We start from the raw sequence: 27,745 nt of genomic DNA, 5'->3' as shown, positions 1-27,745 counted from the left end.
GATACCCCCACAGTGAGAGTGACACTGTTTCAGATACGCCCACAGTGAGAGTGACACTGTATCAGACACGCCCACAAGGGATGAGTGACAATGTATCAGACACGCCCACAAGGGGTGAGTGACACTGTATCAGACACGCCCACAAGGGATGAGTGACACTGTATCAGACACGCCCACAAGGGATGAGTGACAATGTATCAGACACGCCCACAAGGGGTGAGTGACACTGTATCAGATACGCCCACAGTGAGAGTGACACTGTATCAGACACGCCCACAAGGGATGAGTGACAATGTATCAGACACGCCCACAAGGGGTGAGTGACGCTGTATCAGACACACCCACAGTGGGAGTGACACTGTATCAGACACGCCCCCACACCCATAGTGGGAATGGCACTATATCTAACATGCCCACATTGGGACTGACACTATCAGACACACCCACAGTGGGAGTGAGTTAGTGTTCTTTTACATTTTTGTAAAATAAGCAGTCAGAGCCATTAAATGGGGCAGCTAAAATATGTAAATACAATTCACAAAGGCTTTCTTTGGGGGGGGCGGGGGGGAGAGATACTTCACAAGTCCTCATACGTGGAAGTGCACAGAGTCAGAGGACAGGCTTATCAGGCCCTGTGCACGGGTGCAGTCAGACCTACTCGCACACCCAGAGGTACCTTACTGCATTTCAAATGCAAATCCCGGAGGGAATGTGGCATCTGAAGAAGATCTGTCACTGAGTTTGCTCGAAGTCGAGAGATATTCCCTGGTTGAGTTTCAGAGATACCTGGGCTGGCTCGTTGTCAGGAGGTCTGGAAGGGTCCTGTTGTGTAACAAGGGCTTGGCTGTCTGGATACGTCCAGCATCCCACATGTGGTAACTGAGTAACCTCTCACCTCTCTCTTTCCAGTTTCCCCCCGGCACATTTTGGGAAGCTGTACGGTCTGGTGATGTCACTGTCGGCGATCGTCTCTCTGTTGCAGTACCCTTGCTTTGCCCTGGTGAAGGGGTACCTTCAGGGGGACCCTCTTTATGTGAGTGGAGTAGACCACACTGACTACACTGCTCTGTACTCTACTACACTGTGCACACAGAGGGCTGTTTCCTCTGGGATGGATGGTACTAGACTACACTAGTCTGTACTACACTACAGTGGCCTCCTAATAATCCCCATCTCTGAACCGGCTTCATCACTCTGCTAAACTCCACACTTGGAGCTGGTGTGTGGGGAGCAGACTGGAGCACCATCCAGGAGGGGGATCCCCATTAGCTATAAAGCGCTTTGAGTGGACTGTCCAGAAAATGTGCTATATAAGTGTCAGGAAATATTAATACTTAGCATACAGCGCTGTTTTCTCTGCGCTGGAGGGTACTAGACTACACTGCTCTGTAGTCTACTACACTGTGCTTCAGTGCACACTGTTCTGTACCATATACTACTGAACTAAACAGTACAAACAAGTACTCACTGTGCTCTTCACTGTATTGTGCAGTACTACTGCGTGTTATACTGTAATGTATAATATTTTACAGTAGCTCTTCCATTTCCCTCTCACTCTGTGGTTCCAGGTCAATGTGGCTCTGATCGGCCTGAGCATGCTGGCTTTCATTCATCCCATCAACGTGTACCTGCACTGCCGCAGAGAGGCCAGGCAGAGGAAGCAACACCAGGCGAAGTGACTCAGCGCCTCCTAGTGGAGGCAGGGACAAACTGCATGACACCAGTACAACCTAAAACCACCCAATGCAGTATTAAACTAACAAGGGAAAGTTGCACTGCTCACACATACACACATACGATCCTGCTGAAAGTACCAGGACACAAGCACCATCACCCCTTTCACTCAGACACCTTTGAAACGAAGAAGATAACTCCTGGAACTCAAGATCACACATAGATTACTTGCTGTTTCGAAACTCTTTTCCCCCTTAAGTTGTGTTGGTGTGAGATATAATATTTTGGTGAAGAAAAACCACAGTAGAGAAATAATGTCAACCCTACCAGTGAGCAGTTATTCCAGGTTATTATTAGAATAGAAACAGTCAAAATAAAAAACAAGAGACCAAGATCCCAGCCTGTTAACCCTCCCAGTCTGACAAAGGAAGCCAAGGTATCGGCCTCAACCTTGAACGAGCAAGCACTTCTCTACACAAAAGGTGGTGGGAGTGTGGAACAGGCTGCCCAGCCTTGTTGTTAAAGCCAATACCCTGGCATCTTTCAACAAACAGCTGGATGAGATCTTCCAGTCAGGACAAGAGGTACTTCTTTACACAAAGGGTGGTGGGAGTGTGGAACAAGCTGCCCAGCCATGGTTGAAGCCGATACCCCGGCTTTGTAAAGATAGATGAGATCCTTTCCTTAATTAACAAAACAGACTGGATGAACTGAATGGCCTCCTCTTGTTTCTAACAGTTCTTATGATTTCCTGAGCTCTTTCACTCAGTGTGATGGTGCGTCACAGCCTAGCAGCAGTCAAAAGGTGATGCCACATAACCAGACACCCCTAACTCTTTGCTCACATGCAGTGATAGGCATTTGTGTACCATTCACACATATATCTTTTATAGTTTTATTTGAACTAAAACCATTAGGGAGCCATAAGATAATTTAATATGTTTTTACTATATACTATGAACTATTGCTTTACTAGTTTTGTTTTTTAAATCATGTAAATAAAGTTCAATGTGAAATATTGTAACGATGCAAAACGTTTTATTTTACTGTAACAATTAGAAATTGGAACAATAAATTGCGAGAGTGCTTTGATGACTTAGGAAATAAAATTTTAGTCTTGAACATACCCGAGTCTAAATATACTGTACTACATACAATTTATTGATATTAAACCAAAACATGCATAACAAACAACAAACTTCTTATGTTTAAGAGGAAACTTGTGAAACGATCTTCTGTGATATGAAAGGCTGATCATTCAGAGTTAGTAGCTTCAGAGTTTAATATAACTGTAACATATTAGTTTTATCAGTCTCATATAGTTAAATCACGCTTCTGTTTTTGCAAGCGTGAATTAAACAATGAAACCTGTTGGGAATAATAGTTCAACTCAACGAGGATTATAATGAGAATAAAGAAGTTTTCTACTCAAAGTTCCGTTGGCCAAACATCCTAGATGAGTTCAGACTTCCCACTGAGAAGACGGTGCTTGGCAGCTGCTTTCTCTGTGTCCCGGGAGTCTCCCAGTGCAGAAAGAAGGGAGGAGACCAGTGCCTAGCGTTTCTGCGCAGCCCTGCCAGAAGTTAGCACCGCTGAACTTCAGTCTTTGAAACAGTCTGTGCGCAGTTGTCTGCTGCGTGGATCTGGCTGCAAGTGAGACAGGGGAATGGAGGCTCATCCAGGCTATAGCTTTTACTGACTATACCTGGATATTCAGGATGTCGACAAAAGGAGTCTTAATAAGGACTGTTATTTCTTCAATCAGGAGAAAATCATGAATACAAGATTTCGTCTGTTGCAGAAAGAATATCTTGGGCAGGATTCTGGACTTTACTGACTCACTCTCTCAGTGTGGAGACTTGGAGAAACGTTGAAGTACCGACTCGGGCTGCTCGCAGTCACGTGGTTAATAAAGTCAGAGGGCCAGGTCAGTCGGAGAGAGAAGATGAGTGAGGTAACCGATGAAATGTGTTGGGTGCTCGCTTTGAAAATACACCATCACTATGTACTGGTTGACTGGCTGGGATGTTATGAGGTATTGTCCTGTTACCCAACCTACCCCACTGGAAGATCATCCACTGCATAATGGGCATAGTGACCTCTGACCCCTGTCTCGGGCAGAAGGGGGTCGCAGGCTCAATGGAGTCCAACTGCGTCGCATACTCTAAGATAAGATAAGATAAGATAAGATAACTTCATTGGCCATATACAATTTCTTGCATTAGGAATTTGTCTTTTCACATACCCCAGCTCTCCATGGACACTCCACTCAAAGCGCTTTACAGGTAATGGGGACTCCCCTCCACCACCACCAATGTGCAGCCCCACCTGGATTATGCGACAGCAGCCATAGTGCGCCAGAATGCTCACCACACATCAGCTCTCAGTGGGGAGGAGAGCAGAGTAATTAAGCCAATTTATAGAGGGGGATTGTTAGGAGGCCATGATTGACAAGGGGTACACCCCTACTCTTTTCGAGAAACACCCTGGGATTTTTAATGACCACAGAGAGTCAGGACCTCAGTTATACGTCTCATCCGAAGGACAGCGCCTGTTTACAGTATAGTGTCCCCGTCACTACACTGGGGCATTAGGACCTACATGAGCCGCAGGGTGAGCGCCCCCTGCTGGCCCCACTAACACCTCTTCCAGCAGCAACCTTAGTTTTTCCCAGGAGGTCTCCTATCCAGGTACTGACCAGGCTCACACCTGCTTAGCTTCAGTGGGTTGCCAGTTGTGAGTTGCAGGGTGATATGGCTGCTGGCCATATGCCACAGTGGCAGTGCTCATACAGTATGTTCAGTTGTTATACATGAGTGTACCAGGGCAGCCATTCTGCCTCTACACCAGACTTCAGAGTCAGAGCCAACATGGCTGAAGGACACCAGTTTCTCTCTTGGGGGGGGCTGTCTTCTCTGACCCCATGTTTCTGAACTGCTATAATTGCAGTAATGCTATAGTAAGTAATGCCTTCACACAGTACTTGATGTATTGAAATTCCCACTTGTGACTTGATTAATTTAGATAAAAATACCATGCACAGACAACCTACTGAACAAGCTGCAAACAGACCAAGCCGAGATGCTGGTTTGCTTCAGTCTTAAACAGTACTTATGCATCCATAAAGTACTTCTGACCCCCAGGACCAAGAGAGAAGAAAATAGTTTTCAACAAATTAACTAAAACTAATTGAAGTGGGGGAAATGAGTCTTTGGACGCAGGAATATAGAAGATCTTCTTATGTACGAAGCAAAGCTCTTGCAAAGGCAGTTTAACTGGCTTTCAGCCCCCCTAGGCTGCTGTCGGACGTATTACTGCCCCGAACACATTCTCCAGACTGACAGATCTCCAGCACGCTGGAGCTGCTGCAGGGCTCAAGATCTCTGCTAGTTCTGCACTTTACCTCTGTAGCTGAATCTCTGCACACACCTGAATTAGAAGGTCAGACTTGCGTCAAGCGGCTCTGGCCTGACCTCTGACCTTCTCTGGCTAATCCGTGTCCACCCAGAAACACCTGCACCCTGCTATCTCACAGCCTGGGTCTCCTAGTACTATCTCACTCTTTCCCAGGCACAGGACTGAACTCCCTCCTTGAAGTCAACCCTCAGAGATCCCTCCCTCCTGCATTACCTTACGTTAAATAACTCTCCAATAGCTCTCCTGCACCAGCGGCCCCACCTGGGAGACACACAGCCCCCTCCTGCACCAGCAGCCCCACCTACAGACACACAGCCCCCTCCTGCACCAGCTGCCCCACCTGGGAGACACACAGCCCCCTCCTGCACCAGCGGCCCCACCTGGGAGACACACAGCCCCCTCCTGCACCAGCAGCCCCACCTACAGACACAAAGCCCCCTCCTGCACCAGCTGCCCCACCTGGGAGACAAACAGCCCCCTCCTGCACCAGCAGCCCCACCTACAGACACAAAGCCCCCTCCTGCACCAGCTGCCCCACCTGGGAGACACACAGCCCCCTCCTGCACCAGCAGCCCCACCTACAGACACACAGCCCCCTCCTGCACCAGCTGCCCCACCTGGGAGACACACAGCCCCCTCCTGCACCAGCGGCCCCACCTGGGAGACACACAGCCCCCTCCTGCACCAGCAGCCCCACCTACAGACACAAAGCCCCCTCCTGCACCAGCTGCCCCACCTGGGAGACACACAGCCCCCTCCTGCACCAGCGGCCCCACCTGGGAGACACACAGCCCCCTCCTGCACCAGCGGCCCCACCTGGGAGACACACAGCCCCCTCCTGCACCAGCGGCCCCACCTGGGAGACACACAGCCCCCTCCTGCACCAGCAGCCCCACCTACAGACACACAGCCCCCTCCTGCACCAGCGGCCCCACCTACAGACACACAGCCCCCTCCTGCACCGGCAGCTCCACTGCAGAGATTTGTTAACTCCCTGCTCTTTCGGAGCGTCCTGGGTCTGTAATGACTAGCAGTCAGGACCCTGGGGTCAACATTTGAACGACACCATCTACTACACACCCCTATAGTCTCCTTGCCTGGGGACGGTACTGGCTGCTTGCTCCAGTTCTTTGGAACTTACAGTCTTCATAATAACACAGGCATGTCTGAAAAAATGTCAGGAATTCAGACCTGAACCTCTGAAGCTATTTGTTAGAGCTGACTCGAACTCTACCAACAACATTTGCTGTCTGTGCTGTTGCTGTAAGTAAATGGCTCTGTGTTTTTGTTACTGTATCTGTATACAGAGCCAGCCCTAGTTTTTGGGGGCTCCTCTAGATCATGGTTTTCACAAACACTATTATCAGCTCTCAACACAACAGTATTGCACTACTCAGAACCATTAAATAAATGAATGATATAACTAGAACACTTTTATTAACCAGCTTTAAAGAACACGTAATGACTTATAAACAAGAAGATAAGGAACACATTTTAAAAAGAAGCATTAATAGCAATAAAAAGTAATGATACAAAACAACAAAATAAAGTAGTGATAAACAGGCTCTGTGTTACTTCAAAGGTATAGCTTTAAAAGTACAGCACTGAAATCTCTGTAGAAAGGAACTACAGAAATAAATGCGAAATTAAGTCAGAAATAAAAAAAAACAAGGGCACTTAATACAAGGCAGGTGAGAGCACAGGGGCTGAGCTGATGGGAACGTTTTTTTAAAAAAAAACGTACAAATGATTTTTTCGACCTCAGGGGTGTTTTAATCCACTCGAGCTCTGAAAAGCTCCTCTCTGCTCCTGCCGCTGTCACTGGCAGAGAGACTGGGTCCCAATCCTACTGGGAGAGGGAGGAGGGAACTCAGTTGAACTGGCAGCCCAGTATGTGACCTCCTGCCACAGCCTGAGGAACAGTGAGCCTGTCTCCCAATAATGCTCCACCTGTTTACATTATATGTAAATATTTTATGATATGTCCTTGTTGTAAATGTCTGTAGATTTTATTTTATTTTTTGTTTCATGTTAATTTTATTATTTTTACCCGCTTTGGCAACACTGATTGTACCCAGCGGTCATGCTAATGGGCGGAGAGGTGGCTCTGTGGCTAAGGATCTGTGCTTGTGGCTAGAAGGTTGCAGGTTCAAATCCTGTAGCTGGCAGAAGAATCCTACTCCCTTGGGCCCCTGAGCAAGGCCCTTAACCCCAGCTGCTCCAGGGGGACCCTGCGCTCTGACCCCCAGCTTCCCTCCCTGTCTGTGTGTCTCATGGAGAGCAAGCTGGGGTATGCGAAAAGAAATTTCCTAATGCAAGAAATTGTAAAGGGTTAATAAAGTGATGTTATAATGTTATAATAAAGCACCTTGAATTGACTGCAACTCCAAGGGCTACAGGCTGAGTTCACAATGACCCCATGAACAGGAGGAACCGCGAGGAAAACAAAGCGTTTTAATGGCGATTCGGTACACTCTGTCTTGGTAACTGTCTTTGTTTTGTACGGTTGCTTTCAGGCTTTCGTTTGATTTTTAGCCAGGCGAGCCACATGGCATTTGTACAATTGCGGGAAAAACTCCCCTCCCTCCATGAAACGTCTGGTAGAAACTATTTATATGTCTAGTTTTGAAAATGTGTTACCGTTCTACATTTCGCGAGTTAACTGGATCTGACTCGAAGCCAAATGAAATGCAAATGATTCTGCAGACTCAAAACCAAATCAAATACAAATCATTATGCATATTGTGCATTATTGCAATGGCTTGATTTGGCGCGCCTCTGTTTTGAGATCGCTTCTTCTCCTGCGCTTCAGGAACACGGTTATGATTTGGTTTTCTGTTCTGTTTTGACCGGGCTTCCTTTAGGATGATCCCCAGCAGCAACAGAAAGAAAAAATGTTTTCGCTCACATTGGAACAGATTAAAATAAATCTGTTGTGTTGCACATTGAGGGGGAGGGGCCCCTATACCCAGGGCCGGCCTTATCGGTAAAGATCCTGTGGCAAAAAGACCAGAAGGGCCGCTTACCGGACTGCAGAAACAGTAAGAGCCCGGGCCCTGACGTCCCCCCTCTGTCCACTCGCAGCGCTAGAGAGACACCCGGAAACTCCGGCGCCGCGTCTCGCTCTTCCTGCTGAGCCAGGGCTGGGCTACTGGCTGGGACGTCAGCGCTGGCTCACGGCTGCTCGGTGGGGCTGGAGTCCGGGAGAGCGGGTCACGGGTTTCTCGGTGTTTCCGCGGGCAGCTCGGCGAGGAGTCCCGCTTATCGCACGCCGGCGGCATCGCCCCTAGACAACCAGGTCCGGTTCTCCATAGCAACGCCGAGCAGTGCACCTGCCGAAGTTCTGCCCGAGCGTTACTGAAGCGGAGGAGCGCTAACAGGTTAGTTAGCCAAAACAGTACCGTGATTACGTGTTGTTTGTAAGTGTATCTATGTATTTAAACAATTTGGTTCCTATTTTACAGTTTTTAAGTTCAAGCCGGACGGTAAATAAAGTGAAGTCCCACCTCTGCCTGCGTACTTTTACAACGTCCACAGCTTGCTGAGTGTTTGAGATGTGCCCAGACTTGATGTCATGCGGCAGATGCGCTCCGTGAATGTGGCAATACTTTGGGAGAAGTACTGGATTTCACTATGTTGCAACAGCAGCCGGACCGCCCGCACAGACAGTGCTTCGTTGCCAGTGCAGCAGCTCAGCTTGGGCGGCTCTGGGTTGGCTGTTGTCTTCGTTTGCGCCGGGAGCACCAGAGCCGTGCCGATCGGTTGAAAGCGAGACAGAGGACCGCAGTGCAGTTAGGATACACAATAATAATAATAATAATAATAATAATAACTTACACATAGACGGCGCTTTTCTGGATACTCCACTCAAAGCTCTGTGGTCCTACGCTGTCCTGGTTGTCTGGTGACCTTTCTCACTGCGCTCCGGCGCTGTGTCTGTGTCTCCTGTCTCCGGCACTCTGTGTGTGCGTCTCCTATCCTGATTGGAGAATCTCATCCAGACTTTGCTTTAAAGAAGCTGAGGTGTTAGCTTCAAAAAACATGGCTGCACAATTTGTTCCATACTCCCACTACCCTTTGTGTAAAGAAGTGCCTTCTACCCTTGATTCCGGTTGAGAGGGAACCCTGGCGCGTTTGGCTGCCGCTCCTCTCACCAGTTTTTCATTTTTATCTACTTATCTATGTTTTTTTTTCCTTTTTCTTCTCGATGACACTGATTTCTAACTTGTCTATTTTCATCCGCTTCACGTTATCCGCTCCACGTTACAAATTCACAAATGCGACTTCCACTTCGCATCGTGAATTTGCTCAACTGAAGACCTTCACCACTTGCTCCCGCCTTCTCTGGATTTCCTTCCCGTCTCGATTCATCGATCATGTCTCTGAGGTACACTGCACTGCAACTTCTTCAACTAAAACAAAGCTACCACCTGGTCAAAGACACATTCGATTACTGCCGTTTTACTGGGATTTTACGTCCGAGTCGCTACATCCATCGCAGCACAGGACGCCGTTTTTTTTTCCGTTCGTCTGCCAGCGGAGTCTCTATCCCTGCCTTTTGGCGCACGTCTGTAAGTACACTCTATGAATTGGCTGCATTACTCTGCTCTCCTCCCCACTGATAGCTGATGTGAGGTGAGCGTTCTGGCGCACTATGGCTGCCGTCGCATCATCCAGGTGGATGCTGCAGATTGGTGGTGGTGGAGGGGAGTCCCCATTACCTGTAAAGCGCTTTGAGTGGAGTGTCCAGAAAAGCGCTATATAAGTGTAAGCAATTATTATTATTATTATTATTATTATTATTATTATTACATCACGTACCGGCGCCGATCTAAAAAATCTCCTCTCACTACCGCACCTTGAGCGCACTTCGCTTCCCCCTGCATCCCCGAGACTGGCCAGATCAGCGCTACTCAACACCCGCCCCGTGAACAGCAAGGCTCTTCTTTTATGTGCCATTATCAGAGAAAAAAACACTGGGCCTTCTGTGCTTAACCGAAACCTGGCACCAACAAAACGATGGACTCCTGTTCAACCAACTAGTTCCTCCTGGATATGGTTTGTTTGACCTTCCTTGTCTTTCAGGCAGAGGCGGGGGCATTATTGTTATTTACAACCCTTTTTACAGTCTAAGTCCTATTACTATACCTCCTCCCTCTTCTTTTGAGTGTCTTGTTTTTAATGTTTCTATCCCCCAATCTACTATTACTGCCACAGTTTATAGACCACCCAAACCCAGTGAAGCCGTCTTAGCTGAGTTTGACGATTTTCTCTCATTCTTATGCCTTAAGTTTAAAAGGCTCCTTATTCTAGGGGTCTTTAATATACACATCAATTCAACCTCTTCCAGTCTGGCTAAAGACGTCCTTTCTCTTTTGGGATGCTTTGACCTTACTCAGTTTGTCTGTACCCCTACACATAACAAAGGACACACCTTAGATCTAATTATTGCAAATGACTCCTTTGTCTCCCACTGCTCCCCCCTTGATCTAGGCCTCTCTGACCACTTAGCCATTCTCTTCAATCTGGAATTACCTGTTTCTAACACCTCCCCCCCACACTCTGTAAATTTCCGCAACTGGCGATCGATCAGTTGATCACCCAAGGTTTGCAAATTCTGCTCTGTCCTCCTTATCCTGTTTCTCTTCCTCTGACCCTCTAGAGGACAAAATACAGTTACTTGACAGTGCTCTTTTATCTACCCTCGACACCTTTGCTCCTATAAAAACTCAAACCATCTCCTTCTCTCGCCCTGCCCCCTGGTACAATGACCATCTGCGATCCATGAAGGTAGCCTCTCGCAAATTTGACCGTAGGTGGCGTCTTTCCGGCCCAAATGTACATTATCAGGCTTGGAGAGATTACTTATCTGATTATAAGGTTACTACAGGGTCTGCTAGATCCACCTACTTCTCTCACATCATTGAAAATCACCAAAACAACCTCAGACATCTTTTCTCCACCATCAACAGACTGTTCAAGCCAAACTGCCCCATCACATTACCTGCCTCATCACAGCTGTGCAACACATTCTTAGATTTCTTTAGTTCTAAGATTGACAATATCCGGCATCACATTCTCTCCACTACGGATATAATTTCCATACCTCCTCCCTCCTCATCCAACTTCTCTGGTTCCCGTCTCTCCAGCTTCTCTCTTCTTGACTTAGCATCCCTCAACAAACTAGTTACACACATGAAACCCACCACATCTATTTTAGATTCCATTCCCACCACTTTATTCCAGTCCTGTTTCTCTTCTCTCTGTCCCATTGTCCTCAATATAATACATGAATCCTTGAGCACCGGCATTGTACCAACGGTCCTCAAAACTGCTGCCATTACTCCTGTGCCAAAAAAGCCTAACATGGCTCTCGACAATCTTAACAACTTTCGCCCCATCTCCAACTTACCCTTTCTCTCTAAAATTCTAGAACGTGCTGTCACACTTCAGTTACATAACCACCTCACGACAAACAACCTTTTCGAACCCCTCCAATCTGGCTTCCGTCAACTTCACAGCACAGAAACCGCCCTAGTCAAAGTCACCAACGATCTCCTAATAGCTTCTGATTCTGGTTCTCCTTCTATACTCATTCTTCTTGATCTCTACCTTTGACACTGTTGACCATGACATCTTACTTTCTCGTCTTGAGACTGTGTTTGGAGTTTCTGACACTGCTCTCAAATGGTGCAAGTCTTACCTTACTGATCGCTGTCACTTTGTCTCCCTCAATGGGTACAGGTCTGAAATTGGTCTTGTTAAGTCTGGTGTCCCTCAGGGCTCAATACTGGGCCCCTTGCTCTTTCACATTTACATGTTCCCACTTGGTCAGCTTTTAAGACCACATGGCCTCAGCTTTCATTTTTACGCTGACGATACTCAAATATACATCCATACCAAACCTGACACTGATGTGGCTGTCTCTATTCTATCTAATTGCATCTCTGACATAAAAATGTGGATGACTCAAAACTTCCTTCATCTTAATTGCGACAAGACTGAAGTCATGCTTATTGGCACCTCCCATCAACTTCGTAAAGCCAGTCCTGTAACCCTGTCTGTAGATGGCTCTGTACTTGAGCTTCAATCAAAATTTAAAAACCTTGGGGTTCTATTAGATTCTGGCTTAACATTCGACCCACATGTGCAGCATATTGTCAAAACATGTTTTTTCACCTCAGAAATATCACCAAACTACGCCTTATGCTATCATTAACTGTGGCTGAAAAGCTGATCAACACATTTGTATTCTCTCGAATTGACTACTGTAATGCTCTACTCACTGGGGTATCTAAATCTACTCTGAACAAACTGCAGTATGTCCAAAATTCATCAGCCAGAATCCTGACCAGGTCTAGCGCAAGTGTTCACATTACTCCTGTCCTGGAGTCCTTGCACTGGCTTCTGGTCAAGTTCCGTGTAGACTTTAAAATCCTCATGCTCACCTATGAGGCTCTTCATGGCTTGGTACCTCAGTACTTCAGTACCATCCAGGTGGGGCTGCACACTGGTGGTGGTGGAGGGGAGTCTCCATTACCTGTAAAGCGCTTTGAGTGGAGTGTCCAGAAAAGCGCTATATAAGTGTAAGCAATTATTAATTATAACTATTATTATTATTATTATTATTACCTGTCTGAACTATTATCGCCCTACTCCCCACCTCGCAACCTCCGCTCTTCAAATTCTGCCCTCCTTACTGTCCCCCAAGCCCGTCTACATTGTATGGGCGACAGGGCCTTCTCCTGTTATGCCCCCAAGCTCTGGAACTCTTTGCCCAAGGATATTAGAGAGTCACCTTCTCTAAACTCCTTCAAATCCAGACTCAAAACCTTCTTCTTCAGAAAAGCCTTTACTTAACTGGTTCCATTCTTCACCCCTCTGCTCTGCCCTTCCACTGTCTCCTCTATTGTTATTGTTGTATTGTTGTAATTGTAATTGTAATTGTGTCTTATCTTGTGTATTCTTCTTATTTATTGTTGTATTCTTCTTATTTATTATTGTCATCCTGTAAAGCGCTTTGAGAAGCCACCTTTAAAGGGGCTATATAAAATAAAGTTTATTATTATTATTATTATTATTATTATTATTATTATTATTATTATATTACCCTTAATTGTACATGCCAGAGTGCTGGGCCAGAACAAATTATCTGGCAGGGCTGGGTAGGATTGTGCTGTAATGAGGGATGGGAGGCAGTGAGGTGTGTTTTTGAGAACTGCAGTGTAAATCATTGTTTGCCATTTGATGTTTCTTGGTTCTGTGATGATGAACATGTACTGTATAAACCCCTCTCTCTCAGTGCAGTGTTAATGTACTACAGTGTCCAGTCAGTGTGTCTGGACTGTATTAACCCCTCTCTCTCTGGCCAGGGTGATCATGGACAGTCATCAGGAAGTGTTAGAACGATTGCGTTCCTCGTTCCTGTCGGGGAAGACTCGTCCGGCAGAGTTCCGGCTGTCTCAGCTGATGGCCTTGGTCCAGCTCATTACTGATAATGAGAAGGCCATCCTGGAGGCCCTGCACCAGGACCTCAGCAAGGTAGTGGACACTGCGGCCACTGCGGCCGGCCGGAACGTCGGTCTCTGAAGTGAACTGACAAAGATCATGCAGTTGTATGTCATTTACAGCACACATAGGGTCAGTCACTGCAGGGCACTTCGATGATTATGAAAAGCTGTGATGATGTAAAGGGGTTCAGGCATTTTTCTATACAGAAATGGGAAGTTCTGAAAGTTTTTTTAAATGTCAGAACTTAGACATTGAACTGTTCCCATAATCCGTCTGAGAGATTGTTTACTTGCCTATTAGCGTAAGGTGATGTAATCATTTAGAAAAAGGTACTGTATGTATTGTCTGTACTGTATTAACCCCTCTCTCTCAGTGCAGTGTTAATGTACTGGAGTGTCCAGTCAGTGTATCTGGACTGTATTAACCCCTCTCTCTCAGTGCAGTGTTAATGTACTGTAGTGTCCAGTCAGTGTGTCTGGACTGTATTAACCCCTCTCTCTCAGTGCAGTGTTAATGTACTGGAGTGTCCAGTCAGTGTGTCTGGACTGTATTAACCCCTCTCTCTCAGTGCAGTGTTAATGTGCTGTAGTGTCCAGTCAGTGTGTCTGTACTGTATTAACCCCTCTCTCTCAGTGCAGTGTTAATGTACTGTAGTGTCCAGTCAGTGTGTCTGGACTGTATTAACCCCTCTCTCTCAGTGCAGTGTTAATGTACTGTAGTGTCCAGTCAGTGTGTCTGTAGTATATTAATACTCATCAATCTTTCTGTCTCCAGCCCAAGTTTGAGGCCGTGCTGTCAGAGTTAGACATGGTTCTGAATGAAGCGAACTACACAATCAATCACTTTCGAACCTGGATGCAGCCAGAGTACGTGGATAAAAACCTGGTGAGCTGAGACGATTCTCTCTGTTGTGTACAGTCCAGCAGGAGTGAGTATCTGTGGAGTAGACACACAGGTGTACAGCCCCAGTCCCTGAGGACCAGAGTCCAGCAGGAGTGAGGATCTCTGGAGTAGACACACAGGTGCCCAACTCCAGTCCCTGAGGAGCAGAGTTCAACAGGAGTGAGTATCCCTGGAGTAGAAACACAGGTGCACAGCTCCAGTCCCTGAGGACCAGAGTCCAGCAGGAGTGAGTATCTCTGGAGTAGAAACACAGGTGCACAGCTCCAGTCCCTGAGGACCAGAGTCCAGCAGGAGTGAGTATCTCTGGAGTAGAAGCACAGGTGTTCAGCTCCAGTCCCTGAGGACCAGTCCAGCAGGAGTGAGTATCTCTGGAGTAGAAGCACAGGTGTACAGCTCCAGTCCCTGAGGACCACAGTCCAGCAGGAGTGAGTATCTCTGCAGTAGACACCAGTCCCAAGGTCCCTGAGTCCAAGGTTTTTAAAAATCCTTTATATCAAGGATATGAAGTGAGGGTTTTGGAGGCTAAGCTTGTTATTGACTTAATTGGATCAGTTTGTTTTTCCCAGCTTTTCAGGTACGATTCTGTGCAGAAACCAAGCCCCGTAGGCCCTGTGTTAGCTGTCCTCACCAGCTGCAGAATCAGGCCCTGCAGAAAGGGCTCCTGTGGTGTCTAGTTTCAGACCAACAGAGCTGTGTGACCTGTATCTGCTGTGGCGCCCCCTGGTGTTTCCAGCTGGAACCAGACGCTGCGGATTCCTGTCTGTCTTCATACTGCTTTAACTCCTGCACCATCTCCCCCCTTTCTTTTCTCGTTTCAGGCCACCAAGTTCGACGATTGTTTCATTCGCAAGGAGCCCCTCGGGGTGGTTCTGATCATCGGGGCCTGGAATTACCCCCTCCAGCTCATTCTGTTGCCCCTGGTGTCTGCCATCGCCGCAGGTATGGTGCCTCAGGAGCTCCCCCTAGTGTCTGTGCTGCATGAGTGCATGAGACTGGGGCCAGACCGAGAACCCCCCAGGTATAGGAGGACTCCTCTTCATCGCTGTGATTATACTTATTACCTTCATCAGGACCTCTCATGATCACCATCATTATAATTATCACCATTATCCTCATCATCATCGCTGTCAGCTTCATCATATCCCCTCATGATCACCATCATTATAATTATCACTTTGATCTTCATCATCAGCTTCATCAGGACGTCTTATGATCATCATAATCGCTGTCAGCTTCATCAGGGCCTCTTGTGATCACCATCATTATAATCACTACCATCTTCATTATCATCACCACCATCTCTTCATAACTAATATCACTATCTTCATCTTCACCCTTATTAGCAGTTTCATTGTCGTTGTTGTGATCTTCATTGTCTTCGTCAACATTACTGAGATCACCATCATCATCATTAATCACTTGATCATTATTAAGAAGAATATTGTGCATTGTAGTTCCCCAGATGGAGTCAAGGGGGCGCACTTGGACACTATATAATTGTCATCATCACCAAGATGAGTTCATTTTATTCTCTCAGGGAACTGTGCTGTCCTCAAGCCCTCAGAAGTCAGTCAAGCCACCGAGAAAATTCTGGCTGATCTCATCCCTAAATATCTGGATCAGGTACCTTGTGTAGTTGTTTTGTCTGGGTCTGTCTGTCTTTCTCAGTCCCGTTTGTGTGGTTTGAGTTCTGTCTGTCTCTGCAGTCTGAGTCTTGTCTGTCTGTGTGGCCGGGGTCCTGGATGTGTTTGCGTATCAGTGTGTGTCTCTGTCTGTCTTGAGTTTGTGTTTGCTCCCTGTTTGTCACCTCTCTCACATTTCGGCAGCTCCACCAGATGGCGCAGTTGAGCTGAGTGTGTTTTCCTGGTAGGACTGCTATGCCGTGGTGTGTGGAGGAGCAGAGGAGACTAAGACCTTGCTGGAGAACAGATTCAACCACATCTTCTATACAGGTGAACCTCCCCTGAGCCTGGCAGCAGGCTGTTGTCTGCTGTCATGAATAACTGGGCATTTTGGAAGATCACTGCCCCTCCTCCATGCCAGCAGCTCCCAGCTAGCAGCCCCCTGGAGCTCAGCAGGAGGGAGCCTGGTCAGTACCTGGAGGGGAGACTCCTGGGAAGGCTAAGGCTGCTGCTGGAAGAGGTGTTAGTGGGGCCAGCAGGGGGCGCTCACCCTGCAGTCTGTGTGGGGCTGGGGCTGTCCTAATGCCCCAGTATAGTGACTGGGACACTATACTGTAAAAAGGTGCCATCTTTCAGATGAGACATTAAACTGTGGTCCTGACTCCCTGTGGTCAGTAAAAATCCCAGGGTGTTTGGATAAAACAGTAGGGGTGTTACCACGGTGTCCTGGCCAAATTTTCCCCTGGTCTTTACCCATCAAGGCCTCCTAATAATCCCCATCTCTGAACTGGCTTCATCACTCTGCTCTCCTCCCCACTGAGAGCTGGTGTGTGTGAGCAGACTGGAGCATCATCCAGGTGGGGCTGCACACTTGGGGTGGTGGAGGGGATCCCCATTACCTGTAAAGCACTCTGAGTGGAGTGAGCAGAACAGCGCTGTACAGGTGTCAGGATTATTATTCCTACGTCTCTCAGGGTCCCAGGCGGTGGCCAGGCTGATCCTGCAGGCGGCCTCAGTGCACCTCACCCCCGTCACGCTGGAGCTGGGCGGGAAGAGCCCCTGTCTGATCTTCGGCCAGGTGGACGTCCCCGCGGCCGCCAGGCGCCTGGCCTGGGCCAAGTTCTTCAACGCTGGGCAGAGCTGCGTGGCTCCCGATTACGTCCTCTGCACCCCGCAGATGAAGGACGCCCTCCTGCCGGCCCTCCGGAAAGCCCTGGAGCTGTTCTACAGCCCCCAGCCGCAGGACTCCCAGGATTACGGGCGGATCGTGACGGACAGACACTGGACCAGACTGACCCGGCTGCTGAGGCAGAGCCAGGGCAAGGTGGAGATCGGAGGGGGCAGCCAGCAGGAGGAGAGATACATGGGTAAGAGACGGGAGGAGAGGGAGAGAGGTCAGAGACGGGAGGAGAGGGAGAGAGGTCAGAGACGGGATGAGAGGTACAGAGGTAAGAGACGGGAGGAGAGAGAGACGGTAGAGAGGTACATAGGTAAGAGACGGGAGGAGAGGGAGAGAGGTCAGAGACGGGAGGAGAGGGAGAGAGGTCAGAGACGGGAGGAGAAAGAGAGAGGTCAGAGACGGGAGGAGAGGGAGAGAGGTCAGAGACGGGAGGAGAGGTACAGAGGTAAGAGACGGGAGGAGAGGGAGACGGTAGAGAGGTACAGAGGTAAGAGACGGGAGGAGAGGGAGACGGTAGAGAGGTACAGAGGTAAGAGACGGGAGGAGAGGGAGACGGTAGAGAGGTACAGAGGTAAGAGACGGGAGGAGAGGGAGAGGGTAGAGAGGTACAGAGGTCAGAGACGGGAGGAGAGGGAGAGAGGTCAGAGACGGGAGGAGAGGGAGACGGGAGGAGAGTTACAGAGGTAAGAGACAGGTGGAGGGAGAGGCAGGAGAAGAGGTACATAAGTGGGAGACAGGAGGAGGTAAGAGACGGGAGGAGAGGTACAGAGGTAAGAGACAGGAGGAGAGGGAGAGAAGAGGAGAGGTACAGAAGTAAGAGACAGGAGGAGAGGGAAAGAGGAGGAGAGGTACAGAGGTAAGAGACAGGAGGAGAGGGAGAGAGGAAAAGGGGTACAGAGGTAAGAGACAGGAGGAGAGGTACAGAGGTAAGAGACGGGAGGAGAGGGAGAGAGGTAAGAGACAGGAGGTCTCTCTAACCTATTTCTCTCCACCGGGTACAGGAGAGGAAGGGTGGAGTTTCTGTGTGGATTGCCTTACCAGCCTTGCATGATGTGTTAAAGTCACTCCCATCCCTCTCCAGCCCCCACAGTGGTTGTTGATGTGAAGGAGACGGATCCCCTGATGGAAGAGGAGATATTTGGCCCCATCTTGCCTATCCTCACTATCGACACTCTGGAAGAAGGCATTTCCTTCGTTAATCGCAGAGAGGCACCCCTGGCTCTCTATGTCTTCTCTGATGACAACAAGGTTAGAGACAGTAGTGAACACATTAACACTGTACTCTATTACAATACTGTATTACAGTGTTACAGTGAAAGAGAGGGGTTAATACAGTACAGACACACTGACTGGACACTACAGGACATTAACACTGCACTGAGAGAGAGGGGTTAATACAGTCCAGACACACTGACTGGACACTACAGGACATTAACACTGCACTGAGAGAGGAGTTAATACAGTCCAGACACACTGACTGGACACTACAGGACATTAACACTGCACTGAGAGAGAGGGGTTAATACAGTCCAGACACACTGACTGGACACTACAGGACATTAACACTGCACTGAGAGAGAGGGGTTAATACAGTCCAGACACACTGACTGGACACTCCAGGACATTAACACTGCACTGAGAGAGAGGGGTTAATACAGTCCAGATACACTGACTGGACACTACAGGACATTAACACTGCACTGAGAGAGAGGGGTTAATACAGTACATTAAATGTTTCTGTTACTGCTACTGTTACAGTTGTCTAGCTGTTTATATAATTGCTTTGAATCTTCTGTCCCCTCTTCTCTAAGGTGGTTAATACAGTGCTGGAGCATACCACTAGTGGGGGGTTCTGCTCCAACGATGGAATGGTCCACATGTGCCTGCCTAGCCTGCCCTTCGGCGGAATCGGTAAGCCTGCTTCTGCATTCGCCTCTCTGTCTCAGGGGAGGTCAGACAAGCTCCCCAGTGTGCAGATGCATTGCAGGTTTCAGCTGCTGTCCACTTCTAAATCAACTGTACGGAAAGCATGCAAGAAAAGTTAAGATCTATACTGTTCATGTAAATTCAAGAATAGGCTTGAAATAACTGTACGGTATTAATCCCTCTCTCTCTCTCAGTGTAGTGTTAATCTCCTGTAGTGTCCAGTCAGTGTGTCTGGACTGTATTAACCCCTCTCTCTCAGTGCAGTGTTAATCTCCTGTAGTGTCCAGTCAGTGTGTCTGGACTGTATTAACCCCTCTCTCTCAGTGCAGTGTTAATGTCCTGTAGTGTCCAGTCAGTGTGTCTGGACTGTATTAACCCCTCTCTCTCAGTGCAATGTTAATGTACTGTAGTGTCCAGTCAGTGTGTCTGGACTGTATTAACCCCTCTCTCTCAGTGTAGTGTGTAGTGTCATGTACTATAGCAGTCCTCTCCCTGTGTGTTAGGCTCCAGTGGGATGGGCCGGTATCATGGCCGCTGGGGGTTCGAGACCTTCTCCCACAGCCGGGGCTGCATGCTGCGGGGCTGGGGGCTGGAGAGGATCAACACTCTGCGGTACCCCCCCTACACCGAGGAGCGGCTGGGCTGGCTGCGCTGGGCCACCACTGTCAAGAAGAAGAGCTCGTGGGGGTGCGCCCTCATGTGAGGCTCCTGCAGAGAGGCCGGCGCGGCCCGTGTCTGGGGCCCAGGCCTCCTGCCGCCTGCGCGCTGCCTCTCTCTGCTCCCCCTGCGCCAGCGCTGTCATCATTACTGCCTCAACCCGCTGTCCTGCAGGTGCATTTTTTAGCATTGCTGTCTTGTTGTTTTTACACTTAGCTGGAATCATTCCTTAATGCCAGCTGTGAATACACAACGTTGCCAACAAGAGATGTGTCTGTGTGTGTGTATTTAGAGTCTCCAATAAGAGTCTGTACTCCAGGTGTGTGTGTATATATACAGAGTCTCCAATAAGAGTCTGTACTCCAGGTGTGTGTGTGTGTGTATACAGAGTCTCCAATAAGAGTCTGTACTCCAGGTGTGTGTGTGTGTGTATACAGAGTCTCCAATAAGAGTGATTCTGTACTCCAGGTGGATGCTGCACATTGGTGGTGGTGGAGGGGAGTCCCCATTACCTGTAATGCACTTTGAGTGGAGTGTCCAGAAAAGCGCTATATAAGTGTAAGCAATTATAATTAATTATTATTATAATAATTATTATTATTATAATTGCTCCAGGTGTGTGTGTATATATGTACAGAGTCTCCAATAAGAGTCTGTACTCCAGGTGTGTGTGTGTATATATACAGAGTCTCCAATAAGAGTCTGTACTCCAGGTGTGTGTGTGTATACAGAGTCTCCAATAAGAGTCTGTACTCCAGGTGTGTGTGTGTATATACAGAGTCTCCAAAAAGAGTCTGTACTCCAGGTGTGTGTATATACAGAGTCTCCAAAAAGAGTCTGTACTCCAGGTGTGTGTGTGTATATACAGAGTCTCCAAAAAGAGTCTGTACTCCAGGTGTGTGTGTATACAGAGTCTCCAATAAGAGTCTGTACTCCAGGTGTGTGTATATATATATATACAGAGTCTCCAATAAGAGTCTGTACTCCAGGTGTGTGTGAATAGAGGTGTGGTATTAGGTGAATCAGGTGTTTTATATAGGTGTGAATATTCAGGCATGTGTACAGTTATGAATATACAGGTACAGTGTGTGTATGCAGGTGTGTGTACAGAGGTGTGAATCTACAAGTGTTGGTCCACTATACAGGTATGTGCATGCAGGTACCAGCAGTGCCACCGCTCTGTGCAGGACGCAGAGTGTGAATTATGTTCATTCTTTTGTGAGGAGATCTTAACAGTTACGACTTCGAAGAAGAAATACAGAATAAGAAATGAATCGGCGCAGACGGTATGCTGAGTGAGCGAAAGTAGGTCTTATTTCCCTGGTGGTCCGGCAGTGAACTGCAGGGCGGTGTCTCTGAAGGGCCCTGACGTGGCGTGTGTGGGGTTAAGCACTGCTCGGAGAACGCAGATTCATACCTTCCTGCGGCCACGGCTCGTTATTAGTCAGCAGGTTTGGCGTTTGCTTAGGTGAAGCGGGGTCTTGAGGGAAGAAACTGCTCTCTCTGATTTCGTTTATTGCTTTCCAAGCCCTTTAAGCTCTTCGTTGGGTCCCCGATGTTCTCATCTTGAAGCCGAGCTGGAGCGATATAGAAGCAGCGCTCAGGCAATGCAATTAATTTAATTACAGAGTATTACAGGTTGAGCATGATACATTCCGACAGGATATCTTCAGAAGCACCAGTGAAGCGTGAACTACATGGTCCACTGGGGCGGGCAAACACAGCCGGACAGTGTCCGGGAATAGCGGCGTCGGCCTTTTTTGACTCTCTCGCCGCTACCCCATAGCGCTGCTCCTCCGGCCGAGCAGGGGGTGAGGGAACGAGCACAGGCCAGCTCCCACCCATTCACCCGCCTCCGCCCCCACTGCAAACTGCACGAACAATGAACAAAACCCAGCGCATTCGTCGGCGCTCCGTTAGCGCCGGTCAGTGCCGTTGAAAGCAGCGTTTGGGCTTTAGAGCGCCAAAGGACGCCAGCGGGGGCGGCGAGCGGAGCGTCGGAGCACGAGACTGACCGACCGGACGCCGGCGCGAGGGCTCGGTTTTCCAGCTTCCGGGTCGCGACAGAGGACTTCGGTCGGTCAGCACAGGGAGGGCGGATTCCCGCACAGGCAGCGCTGTGGGCAATGGTGTCATCAATCCGAGATGCGTTCATCTCGCAATGCTATTCGGGTCTCTTCTTAATACTGCTGCTCTACCTGCTGTATAATTACTAGACCTGGAGTTATGATATCAGCTCGGATCATGGCGATGTTAAGGTCAAGGCGATTTAACAAGCACCTTAAAAAACATCGATGAGCTGAAGAAAGTTGCGTTTAAATAATACGGTACAGTAAGATTACTTGTAGTGACTTTACTGACCAAGGGCTGAGTACGTCATTTTCCACGCTGCGCTGTGCTGTGCACTGCTCTGCTGTGTGTGTAGCTCGGTCCCTAAAGAACACTCCAGTAATCAGAGAGCCTGTGTTATTAAACCAGCATAAGGCAAGCGCCAGAGCAGGCCAGTGGGATCTTCGGGGAAGAGCACTGTTACATGAGATCACAAACAAGAAGAAACTTGTGCCTTTGGGTGTAGTTAATTCAGCCAGGAATCTCATCCAGCCATTTCCTGAGAGAAGTCAAGGTAACGGCTTCAACAACATGGCTGGGCAGCTTGTTCCACACTCCCACACCTCTCTGTGTAAAGAAGGGCCTCCTGTCCTGACTGGAGGATCTCATCCAGCCATTTCGTGACAGAAGCCAGGGTAACGGCTTCAACAACATGGCCGGTCAGTCGGTTCCACACTCCCGCACCTCTCTGTGTAAAGAGGTGCCTCCTGTCCTGATGGGAGGTACTGGTGATTCTGCTGGTAGTGTAGAACTGCGGTGCAGAGGGGTGGAACTGAGGGACTGTACTGGCTGTGATGTGCTGACACTCAGGGAAAGGTTAATACACACATGCCATTTGCAGAAGAGACATTGTATGACATTCATTCTAGAAATCTTCACGCCACAAACACTGAAAACTAGAAAAATATATCGATAAGCGGTGGTGCTGTGGGTCACTAATGTTGCGGATTAATGTGCAGAAAGATCTAGAGCACATGAAGATCATCGACAGGCCAAGATGCAGAAAGAAGACCTCGCCACAAGGGGGAGACAGAGGACTTTAAGTGTGATCTGCTCATCAGGAATCCTCCTATTTTAACTGTCTTCCTTATCCTTACAGGCTCACAGTAGACCAAGGACACAAAGCTAAACCAGACCACCAGCAGGAACAACAATGTGTCTGGACTGTATTAACCCCCCTCTCTCAGTGCAGTGTTAATGTCCTGTAGTGTCCAGTCAGTGTGTCTGGACTGTATTAACCCCTCTCTCTCAGTGCAGTGTTAATGTCCTGTAGTGTCCAGTCAGTGTGTCTGGACTGTATTAACCCCTCTCTCTCAGTGCAGTGTTAATGTCCTGTAGTGTCCAGTCAGTGTGTCTGGACTGTATTAACCCCTCTCTCTCAGTGCAGTGTTAATGTCCTGTAGTGTCCAGTCAGTGTGTATGGACTGTATTAACCCCTCTCTCTCAGTGCAGTGTTAATGTACTGTAGTGTCCAGTCTGTGTGTCTGGACTATATTAACCCCTCTCTCTCAGTGCAGTGTTAATGTCCTGTAGTGTCCAGTCAGTGTGTCTGGACTATATTAACCCCTCTCTCTCAGTGCAGTGTTAATGTACTGTAGTGTCCAGTCAGTGTGTCTGGACTGTATTAACCCCTCTCTCTCAGTGCAGTGTTAATGTCCTGAAGTGTCCAGTCAGTGTGTCTGGACTGTATTAACTCCTCTCTCTCAGTGCAGTGTTAATGTCCTGTAGTGTCCAGTCAGTGTGTCTGGTTGAATATACTGTATAAATCTCAGTTTCTCCCTGCCTCCCTGTAGAGTTACTGTTTGGATGATGAAGTCCTCCCTCCCTCCCTCTCTCACACACCAACGCTTGAGTGTGTGTGGTGTGTGCGTGTTGTCTTGAGAATGAGATCAGAGGAAAAACTGTAAAAATAGACAGCCTGTGTATGACTTGTGTTGAATAATTTATTTATTTTCCCCTGTCTCTCCCTCTCTTCATTCACTTGTTTATTTTTAAATCGTGAGAATCGTTTGAGATCAGCGATGACGCTCTCGGAATCTGGTTCTAATTCTCACCAAGAGAATACGGAGAGAAAATAAAAATAAAGGAAGAAGAAATAATTCTTTGATCATTCACAGTGACTGCCTGACCAGGCTGCACTGGTCCTGTATGCAATACTACCAATGGGATTATGGGACAGTGTGGCGTAAATCAGTGTTTGTGAGAGATTTACGTTGTATTATGTTGTAAGGTGCTAATTGCTTAAATTGCAGAAACTTTCAATTGCTTAAAGTATCGGATAACTGTGGGAGACATTGCACTGTAGGACTGTGCTGTTACAGACTGAGCTGTTCCTCCTGTGTCTCAGTGACCTGTGAGCCCTAGATCAGCATATGAACGGTCTCAACCCGGCAGCCCGTTTAGTTTTATCAATAGTAGCTAATTGATCTGAGACTTTCATCCAGGTTTGTCTTGAAAGCCCAGGGCAGCCGTTCAACAACATGGCTGGGCAGCTTGTTACACACTCCTACCACCCTTTGTGTAGAGAAGTGCCTCCTTTCCTGACTGGAGGATCTCATCCAGATGTGTCTTGACAGAGGACAAGGTAGCAGTTCAACAACATGGCTGGGCAGCTTGTTCCACACTCCTACCACCCTTTGTGTAGAGAAGTGCCTCCTGTCCTGACTGGAGGGTCTCATCTTGAAAGAAGTACCCCACTCCCACAACCCTGTTTCCTTTCTCTCCGTTTTAAATGCACACAGCAGTACAGTACAGACACACAGTTTTCACACCTGGAGTGTCCTGGTCCAGCCCTCTGTCACCCAGATTAATATTCTGACCCCTGGTGCAGATAAAGTCTCTGTGCTCATCATTTCCAGAAGACTGTCTTCCTGGCCCAGCCCTGTGTTTTAACACAAATGTGCACGTGTGTTTACGTGTCTGAGCGTTCAGTTCAGAATTCACAGTGTGTGTGTAACTCCTTCCGAATTATGCAATTCCTCTCACCTATATATACAACTTGTGTGCATACAACCTCCGGTTTGAGAGACGGTGAGAGAGGGACAGGTGTATTTTTAACTTCAGTGAATCAATCTGACTGCCTGTTAGAAAAACATTATGAATAAATATTCAGTTTCTCAGCACAGATGTATGTGTCTCTGAAATCAGCCCTGAGCTACCAAGACATCAATACGCAGTGGAGATAGGAGAGAGACAGGATAATAATATACAGCACTAACACTGACTGACTGTAATACATTAACACTGCACTGAGAGCGAGGGGTTTATACAGTCCAGACACACTGACTGGACACTACAGGACATTGACACTGCACTGAGAGAGAGGTGTTAATACAGTCCAGACACACTGACTGGACACTACAGGACATTAACACTGCACTGAGAGAGAGAGGTTAATACAGTCCAGGCACACTGACTGGACACTACAGGACATTAACACTGCACTGAGAGAGAGGGGTTAATACAGTCCAGACACACTGACTGGACACTACAGGACATTAACACTGCACTGAGAGAGAGGGGTTAATACAGTCCAGACACACTGACTGGACACTACAGGACATTAACACTGCACTGAGAGAGAGAGGTTAATACAGTCCAGACACACTGACTGGACACTACAGGACATTAACACTGCACTGAGAGAGAGGGGTTAATACAGTCCAGACACACTGACTGGACACTACAGCACATTAACACTGCACTGAGAGAGAAGGGTTAATACGAAGGGGTGGGATGGAGGGACTGAGAGAGAGACGCAGCTCCAGGGCAGGATGGAGAGAGAGGGTAGGAGGTTGGGGGCGAGAGGGGGAGAGCGGAGGGAGATTAGTAAAGTGAACAGAAAATGAAGAAACGTGAAGAAATGAAGAAATGTTCAAAGTGACAGAAAATAGAAAAAACCCAGAACAAAGCCTCAGACAGCAGTGAGTGACGCCCTGGAAAACACGCCTCCGGAGACAAAGAGCAAGAGTTTCAATAAGCAGCCCTGACAATACCGGCTCGTCAATCAGAGCGCTTTCTGATCAAGTCATCTGCACTAAATAAAGCCGGGGAACATCAGGCAATCCTAAATGGAAACATTGTTTCCCTGCCTCTTCCAGTTGTTGCTAAATTCGCCTCTTCGCTGCACGAACGTGTGCGTGACGCTGTCACAGCCTGCGTCGGCTGGAAACAATGCCTCTGACATCAGAGCCATTTATAGCGCCTTTCAGCGACCTTTGCCTCCGTGCACAGCCGCGCTGCCAGGCCGGGTGGGCGAGAGGGAGCCAGGGCACGTGCCGGGCCACCTGGGCATGCCTGGGCATAGATTCCCCCCCCCCCCTTTCCCCCATGGTCTGGCCAACGTGTGGCAGTGTACACACACACACGCCGGGCACCAGGGCAGGATCACAGACCGGAAGAGTGCCTTCCGGCCTGTGGTCTCCCTCACTGACCTCAAAACCAGACTGAGGGTTTAACAGCAAAGAGAGTGATGCTGAGCCTGTTGGGAGAGACTCTGAGCCTGTTGGGAAAGACACTGAGCCTGTTGGGAGAGACTCTGAGCCTGTTGGGAAAGACACTGAGCCTGTTGGGAGAGACTCTGAGCCTGTTGGAAGAGACTCTGAGCCTGTTGGGAGAGACTCTGAGCCTGTTGGGAAAGACACTGAGCCTGTTGGGAGAGACTCTGAGCCTGTTGGGAGAGACTCTGAGCCTGTTGGGAGAGACTCTGAGCCTGTTGGGAGAGACTGAGCCTGTTGGGAGAGACTCTGAGCCTGTTGGGAGAGACTCTGAGCCTGTTGGGAAAGACACTGAGCCTGTTGGGAGAGACTCTGAGCCTGTTGGGAGAGACTCTGAGCCTGTTGGGAGAGACGTTGGGCCTGTTGGGAAAGACACTGAGCCTGTTGGGAGAGACTCTGAGCCTGTTGGGAGACTCTGAGCCTGTTGGGAGAGACTCTGAGCCTGTTGGGAGAGACGTTGGGCCTGTTGGGAAAGACACTGAGCCTGTTGGGAGAGACTCTGAGCCTGTTGGGAGAGACTCTGAGCCTGTTGGGAGAGACTCTGAGCCTGTTGGGAAAGACACTGAGCCTGTTGGGAGAGACTCTGAGCCTGTTGGGAGAGACGTTGGGCCTGTTGGGAAAGACACTGAGCCTGTTGGGAGAGACTCTGAGCCTGTTGGGAGAGACTCTGAGCCTGTTGGGAGAGACTCTGAGCCTGTTGGGAGAGACGTTGGGCCTGTTGGGAGAGACTCTGAGCCTGTTGGGAGAGACTCTGAGCCTGTTGGGAAAGACACTGAGCCTGTTGGGAGACTCTGAGCCTGTTGGGAGAGACGTTGGGCCTGTTGGGAAAGACACTGAGCCTGTTGGGAGAGACTCTGAGCCTGTTGGGAGAGACTCTGAGCCTGTTGGGAGACTCTGAGCCTGTTGGGAGAGACTCTGAGCCTGTTGGGAGAGACACTGAGCCTGTTGGGAGAGACTCTGAGCCTGTTGGGAGAGACTCTGAGCCTGTTGGAAGAGACTCTGAGCCTGTTGGAAGAGACTGAGCCTGTTGGAAGAGACTCTGAGCCTGTTGGGAGAGACTGAGCCTGTTGGAAGAGACTCTGAGCCTGTTAGGAGAGACGTTGGGTCTGTTGGAAGAGACCTGTCTTGTGTTCTTATGATCGAACCCCAGGAAGGATACAGTTTTGCTTGCATCACAGACTCTGATGCCTTTCGGTCACCAAGTTTACTGAGGAGGTGATAGAGGAGCTTAGAGTGAGGAGACTGCAACT

The 27,745-nt window shown here is 48.5% G+C and overlaps 2 protein-coding genes and 1 long non-coding RNA gene across 8 annotated transcripts in view; 2 read left to right on the top strand and 1 right to left on the bottom strand.

Annotated features, from left to right (window-relative positions):
* Window positions 1-2,698, top strand: part of slc43a3a (solute carrier family 43 member 3a) — a 38,448-nt gene extending 35,750 nt beyond the window's left edge. For all 6 annotated transcript variants that reach the window (XM_088642695.1, XM_088642692.1, XM_088642694.1 and 3 more), the window contains 2 exons: window positions 910-1,033; window positions 1,569-2,698. In XM_088642695.1, coding sequence (XP_088498821.1) covers window positions 910-1,033; window positions 1,569-1,679 — 235 coding nt within the window. In that variant the 3' untranslated portion in view covers window positions 1,680-2,698. The remainder of the gene's footprint in view (window positions 1-909; window positions 1,034-1,568) is intronic.
* On the bottom strand, window positions 2,556-8,871 carry LOC148657012 (uncharacterized). Its single transcript, XR_015940833.1, has 3 exons — window positions 8,554-8,871; window positions 8,118-8,520; window positions 2,556-3,838 (listed from the first exon to the last, which is right to left on the bottom strand). It is a non-coding gene; the product is annotated as an uncharacterized LOC148657012 (long non-coding RNA).
* aldh3b1 (aldehyde dehydrogenase 3 family, member B1) lies at window positions 8,337-20,155 on the top strand. Its single transcript, XM_088642696.1, has 10 exons — window positions 8,337-8,471; window positions 13,464-13,632; window positions 14,377-14,487; window positions 15,324-15,444; window positions 16,043-16,128; window positions 16,376-16,457; window positions 17,102-17,494; window positions 18,389-18,555; window positions 19,119-19,218; window positions 19,737-20,155. Exons 2-10 carry the CDS (start codon window positions 13,471-13,473, stop codon window positions 19,934-19,936), a joined length of 1,422 nt encoding a protein of 473 aa, XP_088498822.1. The 5' UTR covers window positions 8,337-8,471; window positions 13,464-13,470; the 3' UTR covers window positions 19,937-20,155.
* Window positions 20,156-27,745: the final 7,590 nt, after the last annotated feature.

Source organism: Lepisosteus platostomus, chromosome 8, assembly GCF_059453375.1.
Source record: "Lepisosteus platostomus isolate fLepPlt1 chromosome 8, fLepPlt1.hap1, whole genome shotgun sequence".
Taxonomy (NCBI): Eukaryota; Metazoa; Chordata; class Actinopteri; order Semionotiformes; family Lepisosteidae; genus Lepisosteus; species Lepisosteus platostomus.
Note: the sequence above shows the minus strand (reverse complement) of the source record. Positions and strands in the feature narration are given on the sequence as shown.